Source organism: Meriones unguiculatus, chromosome 17 (genome assembly GCF_030254825.1).
Source record: "Meriones unguiculatus strain TT.TT164.6M chromosome 17, Bangor_MerUng_6.1, whole genome shotgun sequence".
NCBI classification, from domain to species: domain Eukaryota; kingdom Metazoa; phylum Chordata; class Mammalia; order Rodentia; family Muridae; genus Meriones; species Meriones unguiculatus.
Window position 1 is genome coordinate 15,272,355 of NC_083364.1, and position 26,553 is coordinate 15,298,907.

At 50.4% G+C, this 26,553-nt stretch overlaps 1 protein-coding gene across 2 annotated transcripts in view; it reads right to left on the reverse strand.

The window, feature by feature from the left end:
• Positions 1-3,394: 3,394 nt before the first annotated feature.
• LOC110548891 (ultra-long-chain fatty acid omega-hydroxylase) overlaps positions 3,395-26,553 on the reverse strand; it is a 44,543-nt gene continuing 21,384 nt past the window's right edge. For both annotated transcript variants that reach the window (XM_060371031.1, XM_021637547.2), the window contains exons 3-15: positions 26,261-26,347; positions 25,864-26,086; positions 22,959-23,103; positions 15,864-15,917; positions 15,132-15,259; positions 14,841-14,965; positions 12,385-12,655; positions 11,092-11,158; positions 10,835-10,964; positions 7,150-7,283; positions 5,247-5,311; positions 4,678-4,760; positions 3,395-4,338 (exon numbers count right to left, since the gene is read on the reverse strand). In XM_060371031.1, coding sequence (XP_060227014.1) covers positions 4,161-4,338; positions 4,678-4,760; positions 5,247-5,311; positions 7,150-7,283; positions 10,835-10,964; positions 11,092-11,158; positions 12,385-12,655; positions 14,841-14,965; positions 15,132-15,259; positions 15,864-15,917; positions 22,959-23,103; positions 25,864-26,085 — 1,602 coding nt within the window. In that variant the 5' untranslated portion in view covers position 26,086; positions 26,261-26,347 and the 3' untranslated portion in view covers positions 3,395-4,160. The remainder of the gene's footprint in view (positions 4,339-4,677; positions 4,761-5,246; positions 5,312-7,149; positions 7,284-10,834; positions 10,965-11,091; positions 11,159-12,384; positions 12,656-14,840; positions 14,966-15,131; positions 15,260-15,863; positions 15,918-22,958; positions 23,104-25,863; positions 26,087-26,260; positions 26,348-26,553) is intronic.

Here is a 26,553-nt window from a genome sequence, read left to right on the forward strand (position 1 = left end):
CCTTAGTCATCAGGATACAAGAACAGGACTAGAGGAGCTGGAGGAGCCAGCCAGCATTGAACTCAACAGCAGACCCTGACCCAAAGATTCCAGGGTAGAGGCGTCACCCGGCAGCAACCCCAAGGCAAGGTTTCAAGCATCTCTTTGGGAGCGGAGCCCAGGAAACGCCAGCAGCATAGCGGACACCCAGAGCTGCTTCCACGGGCAGCGTCTCTCCTCAGGCCTGGGTCCTGGCGCAGGGAGACGTGACCCTGACCATGCATGGATAGTGGCAGGCACAATGAACGGTGTTTCTCCTTCTTTGCCACCAACACAGGCACACACATTACATGCACACACGCACACGCATACACACATGCACAGGTGCTGAGAAGTGTGTGTGCATCCCCTCGACACATTCAGGGTCCCTGGTGCACACAAGCTGTAGCAAATTGGCAGGAGTTCCCGCACACACCTGAGAATTCTTTATAGAGTGGTGTCTCTGACCAGCAGAGGGAGCCTCTTACACACAAATGGCAGGAATAGGGTCCCTCGTCTTAAAACTGTGTGTACACAGTGACGTACGCCTGTTATCCCAACATAGGAGGGAGCGGAGGCAAGAAATCCGGGAGTGGCCATAAAGATAGTTCCAGGCCAGCCTGGGCTACATGAAAGCCTGACTCAAGGAAGGGGTGGAAGTAGAGATGTGGCCGAACTGTGTCCCATCCCTCCCTTCCTCCTCTCATTTATTTACCTTCACAAGGTTCATGTACCGAGAGCTTGATGATCCTGTAAGACTCACGGTACCGGGGAAATTGAGGACCAGAGAGGAGGTGCTCATGGCCACCTCCAGGAAAAGATTCTACCTGGATTGGATCTCACAAATATTGGCTCCCTAGACCAAAAGTGTGTGTGTATGTGTGACTATGAGAGAACTGAGGTCTTGGAGAACGATGGGCGTGTGGCGCTCCTGCCTCGTGGCGACGATTGGGAGCAACAGCACCACCGAAAGCCACACGGCCGTCCCGCCCCGGCAGACGATCCCACAGCGTGCCATCAGGGGGCGCCCCAGGTCAGGAAGTGACGGCGCCGCGGCCACAGTCTGCGAATTCAGTTTAGCAGATGCTCTAGGCACCGCTGCGCCCCCAACGTTAGACAGAGACTGAGGGGTCCAATCCGACGGGAAAGACCGTAGGATCTAAGTAAAGACCGTAGGATCTGAACCCAGACCCCAGGACGAGGATATTGACCAAGGGGCTTCCTTCTGGGATCTCCGTTTCAGAGCCTGTTAACGGAGATAATCAGGAGTCATCTAAACTGGGGAGCAGTGAGCGGCTCAAATGGGAGCACGTGGGAAGACAACCTAGCCAAGCATCAAGAGACGTTCACTCCATCTCGAGGTCAAGTCCCGCCTCGAGAAAGCAAGGACCGGGGACGTGCTCGGGGTAGAGTGCTTGCCTACCACCTCTGCCAAGCCCGGGAAGAACACACCGGAAGCAGTAGGTCTCGTCTGACTCCTCACATCAGCCCTTCCTCATGGGCGTGTGTGCACTCCAGCGCGCTCTATTGTAAGCACACGCGGACGTGCTCACATCCTGGGGCGCTCGCAGTCTTGCTTGGGGGGTGCTTTGTTGTTTCTTGCAATGCGGGGACCAGACTCAAGCGCTCACACATGTGCGGTGCTCCACCCCTGAGCTCATCCCCACCCCTAACCCTTAACTCTTTCTTTACTCCCCCCCCCCTCTTGAGATATATTGTCTCTATGCGGTCCTGGATGTCTTGGAGCTCCCTGTGTGGGCTAACTGACCTTGACCTCCAAGAGACCCTTCTGACTCCGACTCCGGAGGCTTGGATTAGGAAAATACGTGCCACCAAGCCCAGCTCACTAAATCTTTAGATGCTGTCTAAATGCTAGACTTCCAAAACGTGTCTCCCCGGCTGGAATCCACACTCAAGTTCAACAACCATGAACAGGGTATAGCTCAGTGGTTGAGAGTTCGCCTAACGCACATTGGGTCCAAGATTTGAGTTCCACCATGCACACTCTCCTTCTGTCAATCTGTTTCACATTTCAGCCTCCTGATCTCACCAAGGCCGTCTCCATCACTCTGTACCCCATGTCAGCCTTTGGCAAGAGCTGGGGCCCAAACCTGGAGTCCTCCCTTCTACCTGCCGGGACTTCCTTGGCATGGTCCTTAACTGGAATCCTCTCAGCTCCATCACTTCTACAGCCCCATCATGGGTCAGCCACCGTGAGGACCAATACAGTCACCCGAATCCTTTTGCCTCATAGAGTCTCTGTTAAACACAGCAGCTGACAAACTATTCCATCTCTGTTCAGACGTCTCCAGAGCTCCCCTTCCTTAACTCACAAAAGAAGTTAACGTCTGTCCAGTGTCCTCCTGTGCAGTTAGTGGGTTTGCTGGTTTCTTCACCGTTGCCATCATCTTGCCCTCTACATGTCACATTTGCAAATGCCCAAAGTAGGCATATTAATATTGTCTGTATCGCCATTGCCCCAACCTTAATATTTTGCGTGTCAGTAGTTCCTCCAGAGCCTGGCTCCCTCCGCCAGACCTGAGCACCTCCTTTACTTTGTTTCCCCTATGTCTCCACAGCTAGCTAATGACCCCCGAGCCAGAGCCTTCCTGCCTAAACCTAATTTCCATTGTTTCCAGGACCCTGACCCACAGTACACCCCCACAAGCCCTGTTCATGAGCAGCCTGCTCTAACCGTGCCTCCCCTGTCCCTCTTCACACCCTCCACGACCCCCTGTTGCTGTTTGCTCTCTGTCCACTGCCCTTCCTCCATTCTGCTCCCACCACCCAGATGCAAACGCAGTTAACGTAATAACAAGATTCAGACGAGACCTAACGGATGAGACCTAACGCTGAGTGCGCGCATTTCCCCGGCTGGGCAGAGAGCTCCCTCCCTGAGCGCCTCCCAGTCCTCGCTTTCTCGAGGCTGGCCTCCACCTGGCCGAAGCCGGCCGTGAACCCGAGATGGACCGTCTCTGGCCGCTTGACTCGGTTGTCTTCCCACGCGCTCCCATGTACTCCACTCACTGTTCCACAGTTTAGACGCTCTCTCATTTAACAGATGCTGCTCTTCCTCAACCCAGGCCTTTGCTGACCTTATTCCTCTGCCCGAGATGCTCTTCCCTCCGTACCATCCACTCAATTCTGCTCTTACTTCAGTATCAGACTTCCCCTGACCCTCCGCTCCCCAGGACCCTGGGTCTCGTGTTGGAAGCACACGTCACAGACGGTAAATAACCATTCTCGGGTATAATTGTTCACCATCTGCCCCTCCCTGATGAGGGTAGGAACTGGGCGGATCTGTGCCCCTGGTCCCAGGCCAGTAGACACTGAAATAATAGGCACTCTATTTACCAAATAAACAGTGCACAAACTGTCCCCGAAAATCCGAGTTTACTTCCAGAACAAACGACTTGGCCCCAGTTGCTTCCCAACTGCCGAGGGCCCACCTCCCCACCTCCAGATCTGGGATGACGGGAGAAGGAGGAAGGTGTCTGTATCCTCTTGCTTTTACTCTCACTCTTGAAATTGAGAAAACTCCAGCAGAGGGACGGTGACTAAGGAGGAAGGTGCTTTCAAGAGTCCAGGTTCACGAAACAACGAAGTAAACACTAAATCCTGACCCTCGGCTTGAACAGTCAGTCCTTCTACCTATCTGTGGGTCTCGGAAAGGTAATGTTGAAGATTCAGGGCTGCAACCTCAGGCTCCAGCTTCTAAATCCTCAGTTTAGAAGCTAAGGATCCAGACCCAGCGGTGAGCCTGAGGAGGTTTCTACCGGCTGGGCCTAGGAACCGAATCCTCAGGGGCAGGGCAATCTTTTTTTATCTTGGGGGCGTGGCCCAGACACGACTGGGCGGGGCCTAGCATGATTCCCTGACACAGAAGGGCAGGTGAGGGTAGTTCAAAGCATGACTTTGACCTCAAGGGGTGGAATCAGGCACTAGGGGGTGGGGCCTTGTCCTGAGGGGCGAAGTTAGCACCAACAAGATGCCCCTCCAAAAGCTTCGTCCTCCCGTACTTTCTTTCGAGTAGCATGGTCTACGCCCTCAACAGCTTGGAGGCGGATCCAGGCCTTTGGAGGCGTGGTCTTGGCCTGGGTGGGCGGAGCCTGGACCCCGGGATCCGCGGAGCTTCGGCTCGTTCAGGCCCGAGGAGGTAGCGGCTCCACGTTGAGCCAAATGCCGTTCTCCGTGCGCAGAATGAGCTCCGGCTTCCGCCGCACCTTGCGGGTTCGATCCACGCTCAGACGGAAGCGGAGCAGTGTCAGCGCCACGACCACTCGCATCTCTGCCATGGCGAAGCTCTGCCCGATGCAGTTCCTGCAGGAAGGGAAGCAAGAACCCTGAGGACATGCTACCCCGGAGGGAAACGTTCAAATCCCTCTTCTGTAGAACCGGAACGGGGACAGCATCACAGAGCTATTGGAAGCATGTGAGCCCCGAACTGGGGGTCCGACATGCAGTACCGTGTTCTCGAGGACAGAACTGCTGTCTGATTCCGAACCTCTTGGTTCAGTCGAGGATGCAGAGGGGACTTGAGTTTCCAAAGATGACTCCTGGGTGAGGCTTGGTCTCCGCTTCCTTGGGGCACACCCCCCGACCTGCCCCTGGCCCTGCCCCTTCATTTGTAGTGATATCTGGGCTTAGGAAAGGCCTTACCTGGGACCTGCTGAGAAAGGCACGAAGGCCAGTGGGGAGCGCTGCTGTGGGGTGTCCGGGTCAAAGCGGTAAGGATTGTACTCCTAGGCAGGAATTGTCTGGGTGAGTGAGGACTGGCCCAACCACCCAGCCCGGCCTGCAGCTCCACCTCTGAGGACCCCTGTGGCAGGAACACCTCGGGGGGCCTCTGTTCTAATGTCTCTTCAGCCTGGAACAGGCCTCTCCCTGTTCTTCAGACTCACTGGGTCTCAGCCCAAACATTACCTTATCTTCAAGACCTCTCCTGTTCCCCTGAGCTTAATGCCCCCAACACCCCACCCCACCCCACCCCCGCCCGCCCATCTGTTTTCACTTCCTTAGAACAATGCCCAAAATGATCTTATCTGTTGGCTTGTTGCCGTGAGTTTCGAGGTCCATAGGGGCAAAGGCCTCATCATAGGTTGTCACTGTTGAGCAGCAGTAGGAGCTCAGTGACTATTTGTTGACCTTATGCATTAGCAAGGTCAGTGGGTCAGTGTCTCCAAGCAGCCCTGAGAAAGAGCGGCCACTGGACACAAGCAGGAACTTACCTTAGAGTCAGGCCACACTGTGGGGTTGTGGTGGGTCCCATAGATGCTGACCAAGCAGATAATTCCTGGGGGGAACATTTGGAATAACTGGGGGACAAGGGAGTCTCTGGAAACACGCACGTGCGCACACGTGTGTGCACACACACACGCACACACACACACCCCACCTCAGCTTTTCCTGCAATCATGAGATGGATTCTTGTGAGCCAGCTACCACCACTTCCTGTCCACCCTTCGCTGGAAACATTTACTGCCCTGTCCGCGCTCTCTGCTTCTCTCTAGCAGTTTTCCACCAGCATCCTATCCACAAGGTATGGCATTTCTGCTCAAGGTATGCCCTTGCCTCTTCTACCTCCCTTGGCTTCCTTGTTCCCTCTGGATAGTCAGGTGCCTGTGCTTGGCATCCAAGGCCATTCATATCTGGACCCTGAGGTTCTGCTCCACAACCACACTTGCTCTTACATCTTGGAGACTGGCCTTCCACATGGACAGGAATGTGTGGGGCCTACTGACTCTCCCCAGGGACTGGGTGGTGCTCAGGCCTGACCTCCCAGCATCACCCCAAATATGGCTTGGTTCTCAGGGAATAGATAGCAGATAAATGAAACTGACCCTCAGGGCCAGAAAAAAAAAAAATTCTCAGCATGTGAAAGTACTTGCTGTGAAACCCTGAGGACCACGATTCAAGCCTTAGAACTCACGGTAGAAGAGAATTAACTGCTGAAAACTGTCTTCTGACCTCCCCATGTGCATGCGCGCGCGCACACACATGCCACCGTCTTCATCGTCACAGTGATATTTCTGGAAGGAAACTGACCCTCCACCATCAGTGCCTACCCACATCTACCCTGCCTCACCCACTCCTTCCTTTCCATCTGGACACAAACATCTCTACCTCCTCCCTGGTTTCCCTTTGACGATTAAGCTTGTCAACTTGATACAATCTAGAGTCACCTGAAAAGGGGTCTTCGTGGGGGGTTGCCCTGATTAGGTCTGTAGGCATGCCAGTATGCACTTGAGTTTATTTTTATTTTATATGTAGTCGTGTGTGTGTGTGTGTGTGTGTGTGTGTATAAGAGAGAGAGAGTGATACACATGTGTGATTGCCCATGGAGGCCAGAAGTAAGTGTCAAAATCCCTGGTGCTGAAGTTATAAGTGGTTGTGAGCTGCCCGACAAGGTGCTTTGAACCAAACTAAGGTTCTCTGGGGGAATAGCAGGTGCTTTTGTTTTGTTGTTTGTTTGTTTGTTTGTTTGTTAGGTTTATTTGTTTTTGTGACTATGAGTATTTTGCCTGCGTGGATGTATGTACACCACAGGCATGTCTAGTGGCCACAGAGTTAAGAGTGTTGGATCCCCTGGAACTGGAGTTACAGATAGTTGTGAGCCTCCACGTGGGTGCTGAGAGCCAGTGCTCCTAAAGTGCTCAGCCATCTCTCCAGCCCCCGCAAACATTTTTCTTAATTGGATTACTTAAGGTGGGGAGACCCACTCAGAGTGGGTGGCACCATTTCATAGGCTAGGAGCTGGACAGGAAGAGAGGGAGGGAGGGAGAGAATTGAACACAGGAATGCACATAGTCATTGTTCTTTGTTCTTGTCTCTGGTTGCAATATGACTAACTCCTTCAAGTCCCTGTCATCATGACTCCTCCGTGATAGACTATAACCAGGAATCATGAACTAAAGAAACACTTTACCCCTAACGCTGCCTTTGTCGGGTTATATTATCACGTCAACAGGAAATGAAAGTAGACCCCCCCTCATCACTCCAAAGGCAACACACACACAGTGATCCACCCCATCAATCACAGAGACCCTCCCATCATAGGGACCCTGAGCCCACAGCAGGCACAGTTCAGCCACTGTGAACAGTGCCGCAGCAGCAAAGGGGACAGAGAGGCACCTTTGGGAATGATGCGCCCGTCTGGCAGCTTGATGTCCTCGGTGCAGCGACGGGAAATGAGGGTCACAGGTGGAAACTGGCGAAGGCTCTCCTTAATACACATGGTGGTGAAGGGCAACTGGGTCAGGTCGTCCCTGGAAAGGAAGGAACCGTGACCCCCCCGAACACGTGCATACACACACACACACACACACACACACACACACACACGGGAATGTCTCTGGACGACCAGTCCAAAGATCCAGAATGGCCCCACAGTTTCACGTGTGTGGCAGGCCAGGAGAGAAGGAAGATATTCTAAAGAGACACTGTACCTCCTCATTCTGACTATCAGACCACTGAAGCAATGGAGCCCAAGAACCCAGAACCTCCCCCTGCCCCACACACACACAGGGATCTAGTTCAGGGAGAAGAAAAAATGTAAAAGCTAGGTCACCCAGAATGGAAACTTCCCTCCCAGAGACAGACTTACAGCTTGCTAGACTGGTTTACACAAGAAATGATGGATCATGCCTTGTCGGGAACTACTTAGACTCAGGAAAGTCTCACTGTTACTCTTTATCATTCTCCCACCCCTTCCCAATACGGCCACACCGAACAGATTTCCTTAGCAATTTGGCTAATGGAGAATGCTCTACTAAACCTGGTTTGTTGCAAGCACAGGCTACGACCTCAAGCCCCATAAAAAACTCTTAGGACGCAAAATATCTGACCACTAGCCAAGCCTGTACTCCAGTTGCTTTGGGTGGCTATTCTAGAGAGAGTTCAAAGTCCAAACAACTTAGTGAGTGAGAGGGACCCCATCCTGAAACAAAAAACCAGAAGAGAGCGGCAAGATGGCTCAGGGAGTTAAAGAGCTTGCTGCCAAGACTGACAGTCTGGGTTCAGTCTCCGGGGAAGGAGAGAACCCACTTCTGCAGATTGTCCTCTAACTTCCACACACTCACGTGCACGCACACACGCATGCACACACTCACACAATAAATAAGTACATGTAACAGAAACAAAAAAAGGAAAAGGTGCCTGGGGATATAGCTAAGAAATAGTCCAATTGGTTGGTGTGTGTGAGGTCCTAGGTTCAGATGAAACTATCTGACCATCTGACAATCATAATAGTGACAAGTGAAAGCAGCCAACGACAGGCCTGGTTGCCGGGGCTGCTGCATTAACCATTAATGCACTGTTGTGAAACCATGGGAGGGGCCAGGGCAGCTGGGAGCCCTGAAGCCATAGCAAGTTTATATGCATCCATTCCAGATTTCATTGGTTGCATTTTGTTCTTATGTTTTATTACAGATTTCAGAATAGTGTATTGTACTCAGGAACCCAAACTGGACTAACTATAACGATTAGTTCATGATCCAGTTCTTTTTTTTTTTTTTTTTTTTTTTTAAATCAAGACTGTTTTAGTGTGTGTGTGTTCTGAGACAAGCTTTCACCATGTAGCCCAGGCTGGTCTAGTTCTTGCAGCAACCCTCCTGCCTTAGGCATCAGGATCCTGGCTGGGATTACAGTTGTGCACCATCACAGCTAGCTCTGACAGGTTGGGTCTGGGCTATCCATCACATATATGCAGGTGCCCTTGGGGGCCAGAATAGGCCATCAGATACCCTGGAGCTGGAGTTACAAGCAGTGGTGAGCTGCCCAATGTGGGTGCTGGGGTTGGAATTTGGGAGAGCAAGCATCTTTAACCACGTCGCCATCTCTCCAGCTCCCAAAGAACTCTATGTTTTTATCATAAAGAACCAAAGAACATCCTTGTCACAACGCTATCCATAGATACAAACTCAAGCAAGGGAACGGAAGAGCAGGAAGGTCGTGGCTGGCATCACCTCCTGCCGGACTCCCTCGTCAGACCCTCTGCCATCTCCCTTTGGTGTAAGGGCAGAGTCGCAGGATGTTAAGGGCACTGTGGTACCAACTGAGTTTCCCTGAGGGCGCACACAGAAGGCTGGAGAAGTGGAAGGACCTTCTTACTGCCCTGCTTAACTGAGGTCAACTGGAAGCCAGACGAAGTGATTTCCCACTTCTCCCTGATACAAGCCAGCGTGGAACTCACTAGGTAGCCCAGACTGGTCTTAAACTTTGATTCCTCCTGTCTCAGCCTCCCCAGTGCTGTGATAATAGGTGTATATCACCGTGTGTGTGTGTGTGTGTGTGTGTGTGTGTGTGTGTGTATGTGTGGTGAGTTCATGCATATATTCAGCTCTTTGTCCATACATGTATATGTACCTGTGGAGGCCAGAGGACCTCCAATGTCATTCCTCGGGCGCCATGCATTATCTGCTGGGGTTTTTTGTTGTTGTTGTTTGTTTTGTTTTGTTTTTGACAAGGTCTCTTACTGGCCTAGAAGTCCCTGATTAGGCTAGACTAGCTGGCCAGTGAACCCGGGGCTCTGCCTGTCCGGCTCCCCAGAATTGGGATTATGAGAGTGTGCCGCCATATTCAACTGTGGTGGTTTGAATAAGAATGGAGCCTACAGGATCATATATTTCAATGCTTCATCCTCGGGGAGTGGCACTACTTGAAAGAATTAGGAGGTGTGACCTTGTTGGAGGATGATGGATAGGTTTTGAGGTTTCAGGGGCCCAAACCAGGCCCCTGGCTCTCTCTTCCTGCTGCCTAAAGATCCAAGCCTAGAACTCTCAGCTCCTTCTCCAGCACCATGACTGCATGCCATGCTTCCCATGAGGAAAACGGTAAGCAAGCCCCAGTTAAATGCCTGCTTCCATAAAAGTTGCCATGGCCATGGTGTCTCTCCGCAGTAACAGAGCACTGACCAAGACATCAGCTTTTGTTTTAGCACAGATTTTCTTTCACGTTTGCAAGGCAAGCATTTTGCTAACTGAGGCATCCCCTAGACCTTTTTTTTTTTTGGGAAATACTGGTACAAATAGTCCAAGCGTGCCTCAAACTCAATATATAGGCAAAGCTGGCCTTGAACTCCTGACCCTCATGTTTCAGCCTTTCAAAAACTGAGATGGCAGGTGTGTCACCATGCCTCGCTCCTGCTGTGCTTTCTGCATCACTCAGAGTCAGCTTACGTGTTAAAACTGTCTTCCTGCTCGCTAGTCTGCACTTCCTCTCTGCATTATGATCACCCTGGCAGGCTGTTTCCTCCAGATTGGAACCTTCCATCCCAAAGGGCGATGTGTCTGCAAGCCTTATTTACAGGACTGTAGGCCCTTTCTGCCCCACTCATGTTGACCCTCACCACGTGACTTGCCTCTTCTGACAATGTTTCAGTGCACACAGAACCTTCTTACACTTCTGGAATCTGCCTTGAGAAGAACATGCCACAGAGTAACCCTAGATCCTAGGAGAGGTGGGAGACATCTGGAAAAGGCTTGAACACAGCCAACAGTTTGGAAGCAGCCCCCCTCCACTCAGCTGAGCCCAGGAGCCACAAAAAATCATGTGCGGGTAAAAGCTATAACTAAATGCTTGCCACAAGCCGCTGAATTCTTGTTATGTGGCGGGACCACAGCAGTTCTGATGAAGTTGTTCTGAGAACTGCTGAACTGGGGCCAGGCCTCACAACCATTTCCACGTCAGGAACTGGAATTCTGAAGGCTTGAGGGACTTGTCTAAGACCTCACAATCAGAAGGTGGTAGAGCAGAGAGTCCCATCTAAGACTCTAGCCTCGGCTTTCTCCCTTCAATCCACCTGACCCTACAGACTGACCAGTCCAGCTCTTCCAGCTCTCGGCCTTTCATCACTTCCTGGATCTCTTCCCGGCACTTCTCCTGGTACTCCGGATGCTTCGCCAGGTTGAACAGCGCCCACGACAGCCCACTAGATGTCGTGTCATGACCTGTGGGCGGACAGGCGTTGGAAGGCCACCACCTTCCGGCAGAGTACAGTGTCTCCCGGGGCTCCCCACAGTGGGAGGACGGTGGTCCTTCTTCCCACCCACCCTCAGCCTCACCTGGCATCCTTACCTTCAAACATGAAAGTATCTGCCTCAGCCCGGATGTCCTCATCAGATAATTCTTTTCCATCTTCATCCTGAAATGGACAGTGGAGGACGCTGAGCCCACTTCACCCCACTTCCTACATTCTAGGGGCCTCCCCAAAGTCACACACTTATTTCCCCGCCGGCATTTTTTCTTTTCCTCCTTCTCTTCCTACTTTTTCTTTTTCCATTTATTTATTTATTGCATGCACACATTTATTTAGTGCATGTAGTTCGTACACGCGCACACGTGAGAATCAGAAGACAACTTGCTGGGGTTGTTCTTCTCCTTCAGACACGCGGGTGCCGGGGACTGAACTCAGCTTGCCAGGCTCCGCAGCGAGCATCTTTACCTGCTTAGCCGTGTGCTCAGCTTGCCCTTTCACCCGACTCTCTCAGGGACCCCACACGGAGCCCGGACGGGTCTCACGATGTGTCACCACCCCCAACTATTCTAAGTTACCCGAGGATGACAAGTCTACACAAGGACCATCATCGTATTTACACACACTGTTCACTGTCCCGTGCCTGAAGCCTGCATTCGCTGTACATCTCCCGACAACCGTTCATCCTGCCGGAGAGCCAAAGACCTTGTCATCGGGTCTCATCAGCCCCAGGATACAAGGGCCAGGTGCCGTGATCTCAAGCGAATATCCCCTAAGTGGCGGAGCCAGGGCTGGAATCCAGAACTGTATAAAAAACTCTACACAAGAATTTGTGTGGCTGTGTGCACTCCCCGGTGCACAGAGACAAGCAGAGCTCTATTGCCGGCTGAACAGGCAAGCTAGATGAGATGGCCAGATTCCAGTCCTCTGAGAGAAGCTGTCTCAAGGCAGTAAGTCAGAATGCAAAAGAGGAAAACGCCAGACTTCCTGCTCTGGCTGCCAGATACAAGTGTGTCGATATCAGCACCCACACCCGCACAGTTACACACACCATACACACAAATTCGGGGAGGAATGAGCTGAGGCTGAATACTAGAGCATTTGCCTAGTGTCCTTTAGGTCTTGGGTTCAATTTTCAGAACTCCAAGATGATAAAAATGAGAGTATTTCGGCCAGAAGTTTGCTCAGTGGTTACGTGCACTTACCGCTGCTCTTCTCTCGGACCCTAGTTCAGTTCCTGGCACCTGTGCGAGGCGGCTTCCAACTATCTGTAACTCTGGGGTAGCTACTGCCCTCCTCTTAGGACAACCCAGAGAGTTGGAGGTCCTTTCAGCAGTGGGTGCAATTCCCGCGCCGGCCTCTAGGGGCAGGAGCCCGCTCCCAGCAAGCCTCACCTTGGCCAGCAGGAGCACGTCAATGAAGTCCAAGGTCTTGCCTTGCTTGGCCTTCAGCCACGCCTCGGCGCCCTGCTCGCGCAGCGCTCGCCGCCGCTCCTGGATGACCTCGGTGGTGAAGTTGTGCACCGTGTCGCAGGCCCGGCGGAAGCGCCGCCCGTCGGCCGTGAGGTAGTAGTAGATGAAATCCACGTAGTGATGCAGGCGGTATTGGCGCCGCACGACCAGAGCGCTCAGCTCGATAATGGAAGAGATGTAATCGCTCATTCTCCTGCAGAGAGAAGGGCAGTGAGCCACCAGCGCTGCCCAGAGACACGCACCGGGCCCAGCCTCCGTTACAAAAACACCGAGGACGGTATTAACCATATTTTGTTATTTTTTTAAATGATTTTTATGTTATGTGTGTGAGTGTTTACCCAGTTGACGTCTGGGCACCGCCTGGATGCAATGCCTGAAGAGACCAAAAGAAAGTCTGTCCACTGGAGTTACAGATGATTGTGAGCTGCCCTATGGCTGTCTGGAACTCTCTCTCTCTCTCTCTCTCTCTCTCTCTCTCTCTCTCTCTCTCTGTCTCTCTCTCTGTGTGTGTGTGTGTGTGTGTGTGTGTGTGTGTGTTGCTGGAAATGGAATGTAAGGCTTTGCATATGCTAGGTAAGCACTTTACCAACTGAGCTATATCACCAGCCTTTTCTTCCTTCCTTCCTTCCTTTCTTTCTTTCTTTCTTTCTTTCTTTCTTTCTTTCTTTCTTTCTTTCTTTCTTTCTTTCTTTCTCTTTCTTTCTTTCTTCCTTCCTTCCTTCCTTCCTTCCTTCCTCCTTCCTTCCTTCCTTCCTTCCTTCTTTCTTTCTTTCTTTCTTTCTTCTTTCTTTCTTTCTTTTTTTGGAGACAGGGTTTCATGTTGCCCAGGATGGACTCAAATTCACTATGTAGCCAAGAATGACCTGAACCTCTGATTTTCCAACCTTCGCCCACCCACTAAGTACTTGGATAACAGGCATATTCCACCACACGCAGCTTGTTTTATTTAAAGGATTTTGCCTTATCGTTGTTTATTTTTATGTATTTTTCACGCATGAGTGCTTAGAACCAAATTCTGGTGCCCTGCAACAGAGTCACGTGCTTGTCACGCTGGATCGCCTCTTCAGCCTGGTACCTGCCTTATTCTATTCTATTGCATGAGACTAGAGATGGCGTGGAGGGTCTTCCACATGAGAGACACCCTACTTCAGAGCAGCTCATCCAGCCCCAGACCAAACACCAACCCGAATCCTTATTTCGAGAGTTCAGTCAGCAAAGAGTCACCGAATGCTTTTTACATGCCAGGGAAGATGCTACATCATTTACCCTTAGATAATTTCTCAAAGTCAGATATTTTCATCTTTGCCTAACAAAGAAATGAGGTTTGTGGCTCCCGCCTGTAATCCCCACACTCAGGAGGTGGAATCGGGTGGATCAAGAGGTCAGCCTGGGTACAGTGTGAAAGCCTGCGTCAGAAAGCAGGTGGGTGGGACGGAGGCATGCCTCAGCAGTTAAGAGCCCTGCTCTCCCAGGGGACTGGAGTGTGATGCCCAGAATCCATGCTGGGCAGCTCGCAGCTGCCTGTAAATCCAGCTCCAGGGCATCCAATACCTCCAGGCTCTATGGGCGCCTGAACTCTTGTGCATGTACCTACCCATGGACACACAGGTATAATGTTTAGAGATAAAGTAAATTTTTTCATATATATTTTTAAGGAAGGAAAGGAAGTGGGGACAAGGAAGCAGAAGGGGGGAGGTAAAGATGAAGAAAACTAACAATACGGGAAGGAGATAAAGAAAAAGAAGAGTAAAAAGGGGGAGTAAGAGTGAAGAGAGGGAGAAAAGGAGGAGAGGAAATGGGAGGGAGAACTGTGAAATGAACCAGGTGGACATTTCCAGGCTGCGCCTCTCTGTGGTGCAGTGGGGGAAAGTGGTTGCCTGAGCATCTAAGTGTCGAGATACTAGCTGATACCATCCTTTCACTTACTTAATCGTGTACTTGCTTGTTTTTTTTTTTGTTTTGATTTTTGTTTGTTTGTTTGTTTGCTTGCTTGCTTGCTTTTGAAACAGGTTCTTACATGGTAGCCTAAAACTCACCATGCAATCTGTCTCTTGACTCCAAAGTACTAAGATCAAAGGCATGTGCCACCATGCTCTGCAGAGTTTTCGAGACAGGCTTGACTCAGGATCCTCTTGCCTAACCCAACCTCTCAAATGCTGGGATTATGGATCCAGGCATGGACTACCACACCCAGGCAAAATCTTACTTAATCCTTTTCCTCAGAGAACTGAAGCTGAGAGAGGTGCTGTCACCTTGAGGGCCACCCCGGAAGAGAAAGAAAGAAAAACAAGGCTAAGGGTGCATGGCCCTGGCTTGCATCACAGCAGGGATGGTGGCTCTCTCCTCCCACTCCCACCCGCCCTGGGGGCCACACTCACTCCTGGCAGTCGCTGTTGTAACTGAACACACATTTCTGAAGGCTGTCCAGGGTCATGAGGCTGATGTGTTCAAACATGTCGAAGGAGGCCATTGAGCCGCCTGCCAGATGCCGCCGCCATTTAGCCTGGAAGGGAGACACAGGGCGTGAAGACCACAGACCACAAGCTGGTCAGACAGCAACCAGGCAGGATGTCACTGTCGATCCAGTTCACAAGGGACACTGCCCCCTCTACTTGGAGGCCTCCCGGGGTAAGGCCAGCCTCTTCCCATCACTCAGTCTTAGCACTCACGTGCATGATGTTCGTGGACTGGTTGAAAATCTTCATGTAGGGTTTCAGGATATCAAAGTGGAATGCAGGCGTGAGCAGGCGGCGGTGCCGGCTCCACTTGCTCCCTTTGCTGATCAAAAGTCCATCCCCTGAACCCGGAAAACCAAGGCTAGGAGCCCATCCCCGTGGAAGCCCTCCAAGGAGGCCCATACCCTTTCCTCATTTCCCTGTGTAAAAGATTAACACTACGGCTCCGCTTTCACTATGAGGTGTGTTCTGAGCCGCCGGAGAACCACAGAGAAGGAGGAAGCACCAGGCTGACTTCCCCCGCTGCTAGCTGGGACCTGCTCTACCTGATCTCAGTTCATCCTAAGATTGAAAAGTTATCAGGAGTCTAAGCCCATGTATCAGAAATGGAGGGAATACAGCAGATAGGGCTTTTGTCCTGAACTAACGGGATAGGAGTCTGGGGAGAGGACAATGCTAGACACCAGAAGGATAGTGCTTCCTGAAGAACCCACCCAATGAGAAATCCAAGGGGCAGAGAAATGTTAGACATATAAAAGCCAGTTTGGGATCAAATGGTGGGGGGCACCCATTTCATCTTTTCCCTAGGCTAACACCCAGCTTTGCAAACTTATAAAATAAACTGGTTTGCTTTCACCACTTTGAGTCTCCAGCGCTCTTAGTAAGTGGGGGGTCATTGTTTCTCACCCTGGAAACTCCAGCTTCACCCTCTCCTTCAGCACTCACCTAACCAAGGCTTCAGGAAGCTATAGAAAAACTCATCCTTGGGTGCAATGGCAGCTGTGGAGAGAAAAGCCAATGATGATTACAGAGTTCTGGCCCGTGACCTCTACTTTCTCGAACCTCTTCTCTGGGCATCTTACCACCCTGTCTTCATATCTATCCCTTGAGAAATTTTCTAGCATGCTGATCCGAACTTGAGTCTCTCCTGTTCAAATACTTCCAGTGGCTCTCCACTGCTCTTGTAAAAGAGCTTTGGAGTTGGGCCTGGTGTTTTAGAGACTGTCAGGTGGATCAGTGTAAATTTCAGGACAGCATCAATGATATACCTCGTGAGTTCCAGGCCAACATGGGTTGCTGTGTAATAATAGCTTTTCTTGAGAAAAACAAACACACAAACTTGCGCCTGCAAGAGAGCTCTTTGTGAAAGAGTGCTTCCTAACCAAACCTGACGCCCTGAGTTTAATACCTGGAATTAAAAAGGAAGGAGGAGAAAACTGACTTCCACAAGTTGGCCTCCAGCATACATGATGTGGTACATACTCAGGCCAACTAGCACACACACACACATCACATTAATAAACATAAAAGAAAACATATCTCCAGCAATATAATTAACTATATCTATCTATCTATCTATCTATCTATGTTTGTATCTGTAGGCACACACATGCCTTGGCACTTCTATAGAGGTCAGACGACCTCTATACAACTTGTAGGAATCAGTACTCGCCTTCCCTCTGGGTCAGAGAGATTAAATTCAGTTTGTCAGGCTTGCCAACAATCTCCTTGACCTGCTGAGCCACCTCGTTGGCACTGAATGCTGGACTTTCTCATATTAAAAAAAAATAAAAATTAAAAAATCAAATCAAAGGAATCCACTCTCAGCCTACCACTGACGGCTCTGCCTCATCCAGTCCCTGCACGCCCCTTCCACCCATCCCTTCAACAATCTCAGAGCACACCTGTCGCTCACGCGGCCAGGCTGTGTTCCCTAAGAGGGAGGACACCCACACCCTCCCTGCTCTTTGCAGTCAGCTCTGGCCATCTGAATCCCAGCTGGAATCAGCCTCTGCCTCCTAGTCTGTCTGTCTGCTCTGCTGGCCCCAAGGGGATGTTATCTGTCATCGTTGACTTGGCACCCGCTTGTCACCCACCAGTACCATGACATGCATTCTGTGCACGGTCAGCGCCATGACAAAGCCAGCAGTGACCAGCTGGCCCATTTGCATCAAATAGACAGCTCCACCCTCCGGGTCATAGCCACCCCATCACACAGGACCAAAAGCACAGAGCCTCTCTGCTTCTAAACCATACCAGCCACCCCTGGTTGTCGGGGAGCATGCCTATGTTCCCCAAAGCCCATATGCTGAGGCAGAAGTTTGAAGAGTGCTTGGGGCACATAGTGAGACTCTTTCTGATTAAACCAAAAGCCAGTTGGAAAAGCACCTGCCTTGCAAACACAAGGGCCCAAGTTTGGTCCCCAGAGCCCATATTTAAACAATAACCACAAAGTCAATGAGATTGTGAGTAGGCCATGAGGTGACTCAGCAGGTAAAGGTGCTTATGGCCAAAGCTGACCATCTAGAGAGTTCCCATCTCAGGTGCCACAAGGTGGAGAGAGCCAATCCCTGTGGCTTGGTCTTGACCTCCTGGCATGGGCTGTGGCACTAGAGTGCCTCTACTGCTCTCCCCACATACTAAATAAAACAAGCTATTTATTTTTTAAACTGCACTTATTAACTAAATGTCTAGGCTGGGGTTCATGGGCCAGCCAGCTTTGCCTACTTGGCAAGCTCCAGGACAAAAGATAAGGCCAGCAGAACCTGAGGAATGACAGCTGAGGTGGTCCTCAGGCCTCCACACACACACACACACACCAAAAGCTGGATATTGCCCAAGTCACAAGTTAGAGAAGCAGAAAGGCCCTACTCTCCTTTTCTAAGTCTCGAAGTTTTCTGGCTGTATTTGGCTACCATAATGGCCAGGGAGCTCCAGGGAAACCAACATGGCAGCTTTGGCTGAGCCTGCATAAATGAGTCAGGTCACAAATGAGGCTTTCAGCAGTTCTTCAAGGGAAGAGACTCCAGGGTGCCCTGCACGAACTGGGTGTAGGGGTGAGGTTCTTGCTACTGATGCCCTGCACGAACTGGGTGTAGGGGTGAGGTTCTTGCTTTGGTGTTATATTGCTGTTTGCTTTTGAGGAATGGCAAATCATGGGCTTTGCAGGAGAATCTAGGAAGGAGCCCATGTGCTGTGGGACACCATGCCCCTAAGAACTCAAAGAGGGGGGGCTATTTGGCACTATGAGGTCCCAAAGATCAGGTATGAATCTTAGATCTTTGTAGATGATGTTGTAAAGACTGCTAACAAAGGAAACCCGGAGAAATCAAAGCTGATGCACTGTGTTGGGCTTGATGGCACATGTCTACAAACCCAGGAGAGGCAGGAAGTTCAGAAGTTCAAGATCATCCTGGGCTACATAGTGAGTTCAAAACCAGCCTGAGACACCTGGGACTCTGCCTCAAAAAAAAAAAAAAAAAAAAAAAACCTTTTTATTCAGTGAATGAATGAATCAAAGGATGGATGGATGAAAGGAAAAATAGGAACTGGGAAAATGGCCCTAAGGGTAAGAGCACTTGTACAAGCATGAGGCCCGAGTGTCAGAAAAAAGTCAGGGGCCAGTGAGGAGGATCACTGGTTATAGGCACTTATCACCAAGCCTAAAGACCTGAGTTAGATCCTCAGAAACCCCGTGTTTGGAGGAAACACTGACTCTTGCAACTTGTTCTCTTCTCTTGCCTCTGCACATGTGCTGTGACTCATGCCTACCTCAACTCACATACAAAATAAATAAAAATTGTAATTATTAAAAATTAAGCCAAAGATGGGCGTGGTGGTGCACACTTGTAATCCTAGCACTCAGAAAGGCAGAGGCAGGCAGACTTCTGTGAGTTTGAGGCCAGCCTAGACTATAAAGTGAGTCCAGGACAGCCAAGGCTACACAGAAAAACCCTGTCTCGAAAAACAAAACAAAAAGTCAGACATGGTTGCATGCACCTGTGACCCCAGTGCTGGAGAGTGAAAACAGAATATCTGAGGTTCATAAGCCATGAACCTCACTGGAAAATGTCAAGCCTCGGGTTCAGCAAGAGCATTCTCCTTGGATTACAAGTTTGCATGTACACACACATTCTTGTTTTTAATTTTAAGGGACTAAAGCGAAGAAAGGAAAATGGATAGTTAGATGGATGGATGGATGGATGGGTGGGGTTGGTGGGTGGGTGGATGGGTAGGTGAATGAATGGATTGACAGATGGGTAGATGAATGGGTGGGTGGATGGGTAGGTGACTAGATGGGTGAGTGAATGGATAGATTGACAGATGGGTAGATGAATGGGAAGAGAAGTAGAAGGTGGGGGAGTGGTAGGTGAATGTTAGGTAGATGAATGATTGGGTGATTGAGTGGATGGGTGGATGGATGGATGGATGGATGGATGGATGGATGAATATGCATGGATAGAAGGACTTGAGTGGCGAGGCATCAAGAAGAAGATATATACACCCAATGTGACTCAGCCACCAACACACACTCCCCTGCATTGGCAAACTGCACGCATAGTCATCCTTCATAGCACACCCCTTCTGTTGCCTTTTTGTGCCCAACCCAGGCAAGGTGATGCTAGTGACCCAAGGATGGTTCCGCTCCACTCCCTGCCCACAGGTGCTCCTGGGTAGGGTGGGAAAGGGAAGGAGATGCCCACGCAAGCCAAAGGCAGAGGGTGTGCCCGGTGCTAAGAAAGCCACAGAGGAAAAACTACTAGAAGGCAGAAGAGGCTTCCTAATGGAAGCGGCACTGAAAGCAGGATGACGGGATAGTCAGGATAGTCTCCTTTCTTGGGCTTGGAAACCAAGTTAAACTAGCCAGGAGTCTTACTGACACCTGATCTGGTCAAGTGCCACCTGGCTCATATAACTGCCAATGGCCCTAGCACCTATACAGCGCAAGCCCATCTGCTTTTCGGTCCAGTTTCTGCTTAACTCTCAGTCTCATCTCCTACTTCCCTGTGACTCGGCCTCCACTCCATTTAACCCAGAGCACCTGAACTCCGTTAGTACCTTCCCACATTGACACCTCCGGACTGACAAGCCTCTCTGCCTTGAACTCTACTCCTGTCTAACTACTCCACATCCTTCGAAGCCTAGCTTTATGATCCCTTTCCCAAGAAGCTCCTCTCCCCCACCCCGGTGAACCTTTGCTTTCCCATCATCTGTCCCCTCCCTGGTCTATTGTTTTTCTTCCTTGATGGTCCCGTTAGAAGGGAAAGTTGGCCTTACCAGGTGGGTAAAGCCACTTCAAAGAAAAGGGCTTCAAAAAGGCTCCTCCCACATGGTGTCCTGCTCAGAGAGGCTCTTACACACTAAACTGTGCTTAGCCCTTCAGCCTGGGGTCAGACTCCAGCCTTGTCACTAATTGTTACGTAAACCTAGACAGTTCATCACTCTGGCCTTCCACCCCACTTTCTTTAGTCTTTTTTTAATTACATTTACTGTTCAAGTGGGTGTGTGTATGTCTGTGCCAAGCAAGGGAGGCTGGTGGAGGTCAGAGGATAACTTGCTGGAGTCGGTTCTCTCTTTCCATCGCGGGGGTTCTGGAATCAAACTCAGGTCGCCAGGCTTGGCAGCAAGCACCTTTCTCTCCATCCTGGCACATGTCAGAGGCTCCTTAAATCTGTGTTAAACATGTGTCAGTGACTGATGAACCAACAGTTGGCGGATTCGTTGCTCTGATTACAATGATCACTTATTGGCAGCGATCACTTATGAGATGATCACTTGGGAACCCTGTGAGTGAACAATGAGTGCACGACCACTCTGGAGAACGTAGGACTCATGAGTATGGCTCAGTAGGTAAGACACTTGCCCCACAAGGGTGGGGACCTGGGTTCAGATCTCCCGGAGCCATTTAAGGCCAGACAGAGTAATACTCCTGCAGTGAGATGGGAAGTGGGGACAGTGAAGGTCCCAGCCAACAGCAATGAACAAGAGACCCTGGACCCAAAAGGCAACTCAGCAGATAAATGTGCTTGTTTCCAAGCCCCACACACATACATGAAAATCTGCATATATGAGTAAAAATTAATAAAATATTAAAAGCCAAATATAGGACTAAAGAGACAGGGTTCATTGGTAGAGTGTTCGGCTACTCTGCTCAAGGCCCTGGGTTCCATGCCCAATATCAGGAAAAGAAAAATAGAGGAAGGCTGGTGAGATGACTCAGTGGCTAAAGGAACCTGCCACACGGGCCAAACAGCCTGAGTTTGATCCCTGAGACCTACCTGGTAGAGGGAGGACTGGTTTCCACAAACTGTCCTCTGACCTACACACACACAAAGAGAACTAGTAAAAATAAATCTTATTTTTAAAAAAGGAAGGTATAAAGGGACAAAGAAAGCAGGAGAAGGGGGACGCAAGAGTGCAGCCCTGAGTGTGGATTTCACGGCAGCCAGCAGGTAAGTAAATAAACAAAGTTTGATCCATCTACACAACAAATCACAAAAAGAGCACAGCAGCAGTCTGGACAGCGGTGTGGATGAGCCGGGAAGGTAAGAGGCTGACCGAGAGAACCCAGACACCGGAAGGTCTGGCGCATCCTCTCCACGTAGACAGACCGCAGGTTGTGGGAGCCAGGCAATACAGCGGGGAGGGACCAGAGTCAAAATAGCCTCACAGCACAAGCTCTCTGTGGGATGGTGAAAAAGCTTTGCAACTGGAGAGAGTGAGCTGTTGCACAGCCTTGTGGACACACTCAATCATCACTGATGGTTCGCCTAACTATAACGCACTATAGGCTGGGTCGTCAGTTCTTCCTCAATAAAGAAAGAACAGCGTGTGGGGAGGGGCATCCCGCACAACAGTGTCAGTGTCGGGTAGGCAGGAGGAGGGGCAGGAGGGCCCACACCCCTCTCCAGGCTGACTCAGCTCCACTCAGTCCCTCTCAGCTGTCCATCCTGCTCCTCCCGTGAGGGCAGCCAGGGCTACAAATCTGAAAGGGGGAGGAAAGAGAGTGGAGTTAACCAGGCCTGTTTCCCACGTGCCTGAGCACAGCTGAGGCTCTGTTTGGAGAGTTACTACCAATCCAGGAACTTGATGATGGAAGATGGGAGAAGGAGAAGTGTCAGGGAGAGGTAAAGAGAAGTAGAAAGGCAGAGAGAAAGGAAAACTGATGAGGTGACTCTGAAGGTAAAGGTGCTTGCTGCCAGGCCTGAGGGACGAAGCTCCACCCTGAGGGCTCCCAGTGTGGAAGGACGCAACTGCCTTCCACAATTTTGTGGATATTTGTACACGCACACACTAAATGTAATAACAAAAATTTTAAGGCACAAGAGAGCAGAGGGGTGGCACACACCTAAGACTGAGCCAGCCTGAGCTACATAGAGAGACCCCCGTCTCCAAATACCAAACAGAATCCTGCTGGCTATGAAGATGACCAGCTCCAGGCAAGGTCGTGCTGAGGATCAACTTCGAGAAAACGAGAGCTGGCCAGACACACCCGTCCTGAAAAATTAGGGCTGAGAACAGTGTAACTAGAAGCCAGAGACCCCTGAGGGTCCAAGAAAGGCTTCCTTGGAGAGGAAGGCCTTGGAGCTGGGTGCTGAGAGTGAATGAGCACTCACCCAGCAAAAGCGGAGACAGCAAACAGAGGTACCAACATCTGCCTCTCTGCCAGCCAGCTGCCCACTGGGGCCCTGAAATGCTTGCTCGTGGTGGGTATGTTACAGTCTTAATGAAGGAACTGCCATGGCCTGTAAATGACTGAGCGAAACTTACTTACCAAAACCTCAGCTGAATAAATGGCTTAACTGTGACTTCCAGCAGGTGCGCGGCCTTGCGAAGTTCCTGAAGCTCTCACACACTGTCACACCTCTACCCACGTTGTTCTCACAGCCTGATTGCCTGACACACTTCAGTGAACTTCTACCCATTCCTCAAATTCCTACTCAGGAAACACTTCCTTTGGCGCACCCGCGTATCTGTAACCCCAGGAAGTGTTGTGGGAGTCCAAAGTTGAGTCGTCCCTCTGAGGTCCAACCTGCCTACCTGAGGCACCCAACACAGGCTTGATGTAATCAGGATGGACAAGCACCAAGAGAGGCAGGAAGGGTCCAACCCATGCTAGGACAATGTGGTGCATGGAATCCAGCACTTTCTTCTCGTTCTGAAGGCCTTTCTCATTGGGGAGATACTGTGGCAGATAGAAAGAGGGAAATGAAGACATGACAACTCAGCTTATTCTCTCCTTCCCTCCCTCTGTCCCTTCTTCCCTCCCTCTCTCCTGGTACTGTCTCCCTCCACCAGGACACTGAAGATGTGGTCTCCTCCCTCTAAAAGAAGGAAGAACAATAGGGCTGGGGGATGTTGCTCAGAAATTGAGCCCCTAACTAGAATCCTCCAGTGAAGGTTTGGGGACAAGACTGGAGGGCAGAACTCTAGTATGCCTAGTATGTGTGAAAGCCTGGATTCCAAAGCCAGTAAAGCAGAGGGAGAGAAACAGACAGGTAGTAATAAAGTTGACATCAATCAAATACTTGATATATGTCACATGGACAGCCAAGAAGACTTGAGGGATTGCCCAGCTCTGACTTGCCTGTAACTATGTGTGGGGGGAATAATTATCTTTATTGTTAATTGCTGTAGGAGGGTCCAGCCCACGTCGGCCAGTAGCACCCCTGGGTAGGTGGCCCTGGACTGTATGAGAAAGCTCCCCCACACACAGGAAGCAAGCCGGTAAGCAATGCTTCTCTGTGGTTTCTGCTTCTGCTGCTGCCCTGACTTCCCTCATGATGAACTTTGACCTGAAAGTGGAAATCAAATAAACACTTTCTTCCTCTAAGTTGCTTTGGGTCAGAGTATTTTATCACAGCAAAAGAAAGGGAAAGTAGAATACAATGTTAGTAAAACAAACAAACAAACAAACTCTTAAGCCATTTATAGTGGCAAATGTCTGCTCTATTAGCACTCAGCAGGTAGAGGCAGGAGGATCAGAAATTCGATATCTTCTCTAGGTTTGAGAGCAGACTGCTGTATGAGTTCCCTGGGGCAGGGAGGGCAGGGAAGCGTGTGCTGGGCATGGGAGTGCACACCTGTAACCTCGCCCTCAGGAAGATAAAAGCGCTAGTAGCTCGGGTTACACACTGAGACCCTGTCTCAACACAGATGGCTCCCTGCAGAACCACTCTTGGAGATTAGCGAGAAAATTCATCTGGAAGATGAAGATATTTGGACAGAGGACACAATTTGACAAAGGACCAGAGTAGGAGGGACATGAGAAACAGGAAGTCGGTTCTGTATTCTGCAGGGGGATAGTGGGACGCATTAGGAGGAGGTTAGGGTTCCCAGTCCAAAAGGCTTCCTCTAGATCAGTGGCTCTCAACCTTTCTAATGCTGCAACCCTTTAATGCAGTTCTTCATGTTGTGGAAGGAAACTCCAACCATAAAATTATTTTTGTTGCTATTTCATGACTGCAATTTTGCTATAAATCGTGATGTAAATAATAGCTGTGTTTTTCAACTCCTATAAAAAGATTCATTCTACCTCCAAAGGGGTTGTGACTCTCGGGTTGAGAACCACTCCTCTAGACAGTAATGAGGAGCCACGGTGGTGTGTGAGCAGGAGAGGGTTATGGTTAGACCAGAATTTCTCTGGAGAGTTAGAAGATGACAACTTCAAGGCCAGCCTAGACACAAAAGATAAAAGTCTTCCTGTGTTGCCCAAGATGAACTCCTGTGTTCAGGTGATCCTTCCTAACCCGCTTCCTGAGTAACGGGGACCACAGGTTTGTGTCACCGTGCAAACTAACCTTATGTCTTGAATGGGTCCTGGGTGGCCCTAAGCGGGTGTTCCCCCGATACTTAGCTCCCCAAAGAGACACTTGCTGCCTCAGGCCTGGTTGCTCACAACTGAGGAAGAGGATTCACTGTGAGCTTACATGTGGCTTCTAGGCCAGGCTGAGCTGCAGAATGAGACTCTGTCTCAAAGTAAAAATAAAAAACAAACCTGGGTAAGTCAAGCATGCTGACATATGTCTAATCCCAGCACTCAAGAGGCTGAGGCAAGAGGGTTGTGAATTTGGGTTAGTGTAGCCTACATGACAAGACTCTACTTAAAAAAAATTACGTTCAAGGAGACAGTTTGAATCCCAGTGTAGTGTCATAGTGTTCCAATAACAAGAGTAGCCAGGTATGATGGCGCACGCCTTTAATCCCAGCATTTGAGAGGCAGAGGCAGGCGGATCACTGTGAGTTCAAAAACCAGCCTAGTCTACTAGCAGGTTCTAGGACAGCCAGGGCTACATGGAGAGGCCTTGTCTCAAAACAAACAAAAGGGCAAGAGTAGACCCACCCTGACAGGTAAGGTTAAAGATACAAAATCTTTAGGAGCCCCCTCCTTGCCCCAACTCCGGGCCCTGGAACCCAAATTTTGTGGGTATCAGTATTCCCCTGCTTCACTGGTAGCTATAGAACTATAGAAAGATCTTTGTGGGTTTTTTTTTTATCTTTTTATTTTATATTTTAATAATTTTCTTATTTCCTGCGCATTGGTGTTTTGCCTGCATGTATGTCTGTGTGAAGGTGTCAGATCCTGGAGTTACAGAGAGTTGCGAGCTGCCATGTGGGTGCTGGGAATTGCTGAGCCATCTCTCTGGCCCCATGTTGTGCAGTTGGTTACACTCTTAACTGTCATGCCACCATTGCACCTGTGGATACATCTTGCCTGGTAGGTCTTTATGGTAACAGTCAGCCCTGAGTAAGAGCGCAGATGTCACCATTCAGCCCCCAGGCCCACCCCGGTGCCTGCATGGCAGCTTCCAGTGCTCTGAAAGCTAGCCAGCTGACATGACTCTACAGTCAGCCCCGCCTCCCAACTGTGCGATTCTGGGGAGTCGCTCCACGCGGTGAATCAGCTTCTAACCCAGCCTGCCCGGCCCTGCCCCTGCACACTCACCATGCTTATATGGCCCAGCAGCCAGTGGCGGCCAGGAGGCTCTGGAAAGCAGCTTAGCCTGCGGCAGGTGGTGCGGAAGTCCCAGCACAATCTGAATCCCTGCAGCAGCAGGCGGAAGAGGAAGAAGAGGAGGGATAGCAGCAGGGCTGACACAGCATACACTCGGAAGGCCGTCTTCTCCAGCCCCAGCAGGTGCAGCAGGTAGTCCGTGATGGGCAGCATCCTAAGAGACACGCGGGCACCATTCAGCTCAGGCGGGAAGGGGCCAGCCTGCCCGCGTCACAAACAGGAAGCTCCTCAGAGGCTCTCCCGGCCCACCCACCATCTTCGCTTTGCCAGCACATACATCTTTCTTTCAAAACAAAACACGACTGGGCCAGGCGTCAGTGCCACATACCTTTAATCCCAGCAGAAGTCTCACAGGTCAACACTAGCCTAGTCTATGTAGTGGGTTCCAGGACAGTCAAGGGTGCACAAAGAAACCCTGTCTCAAAAAAAAAAAAGAAAAGAAAAAAAAAAGATAAAAGAAACAGAATGTTTAAAAGGAGCTTGTGTTTAATTATGCATATATGTGGGGTGAAGGGGTCATGCTTGTGGAGTGAGGTGCCTGTGGAAGCTAGAAGAGTGCTTGGGGTTTAGAAGGTGTTATGAGCCATCTGTAATGGGTGCTGGGGGCCTCAGATTCAAGTG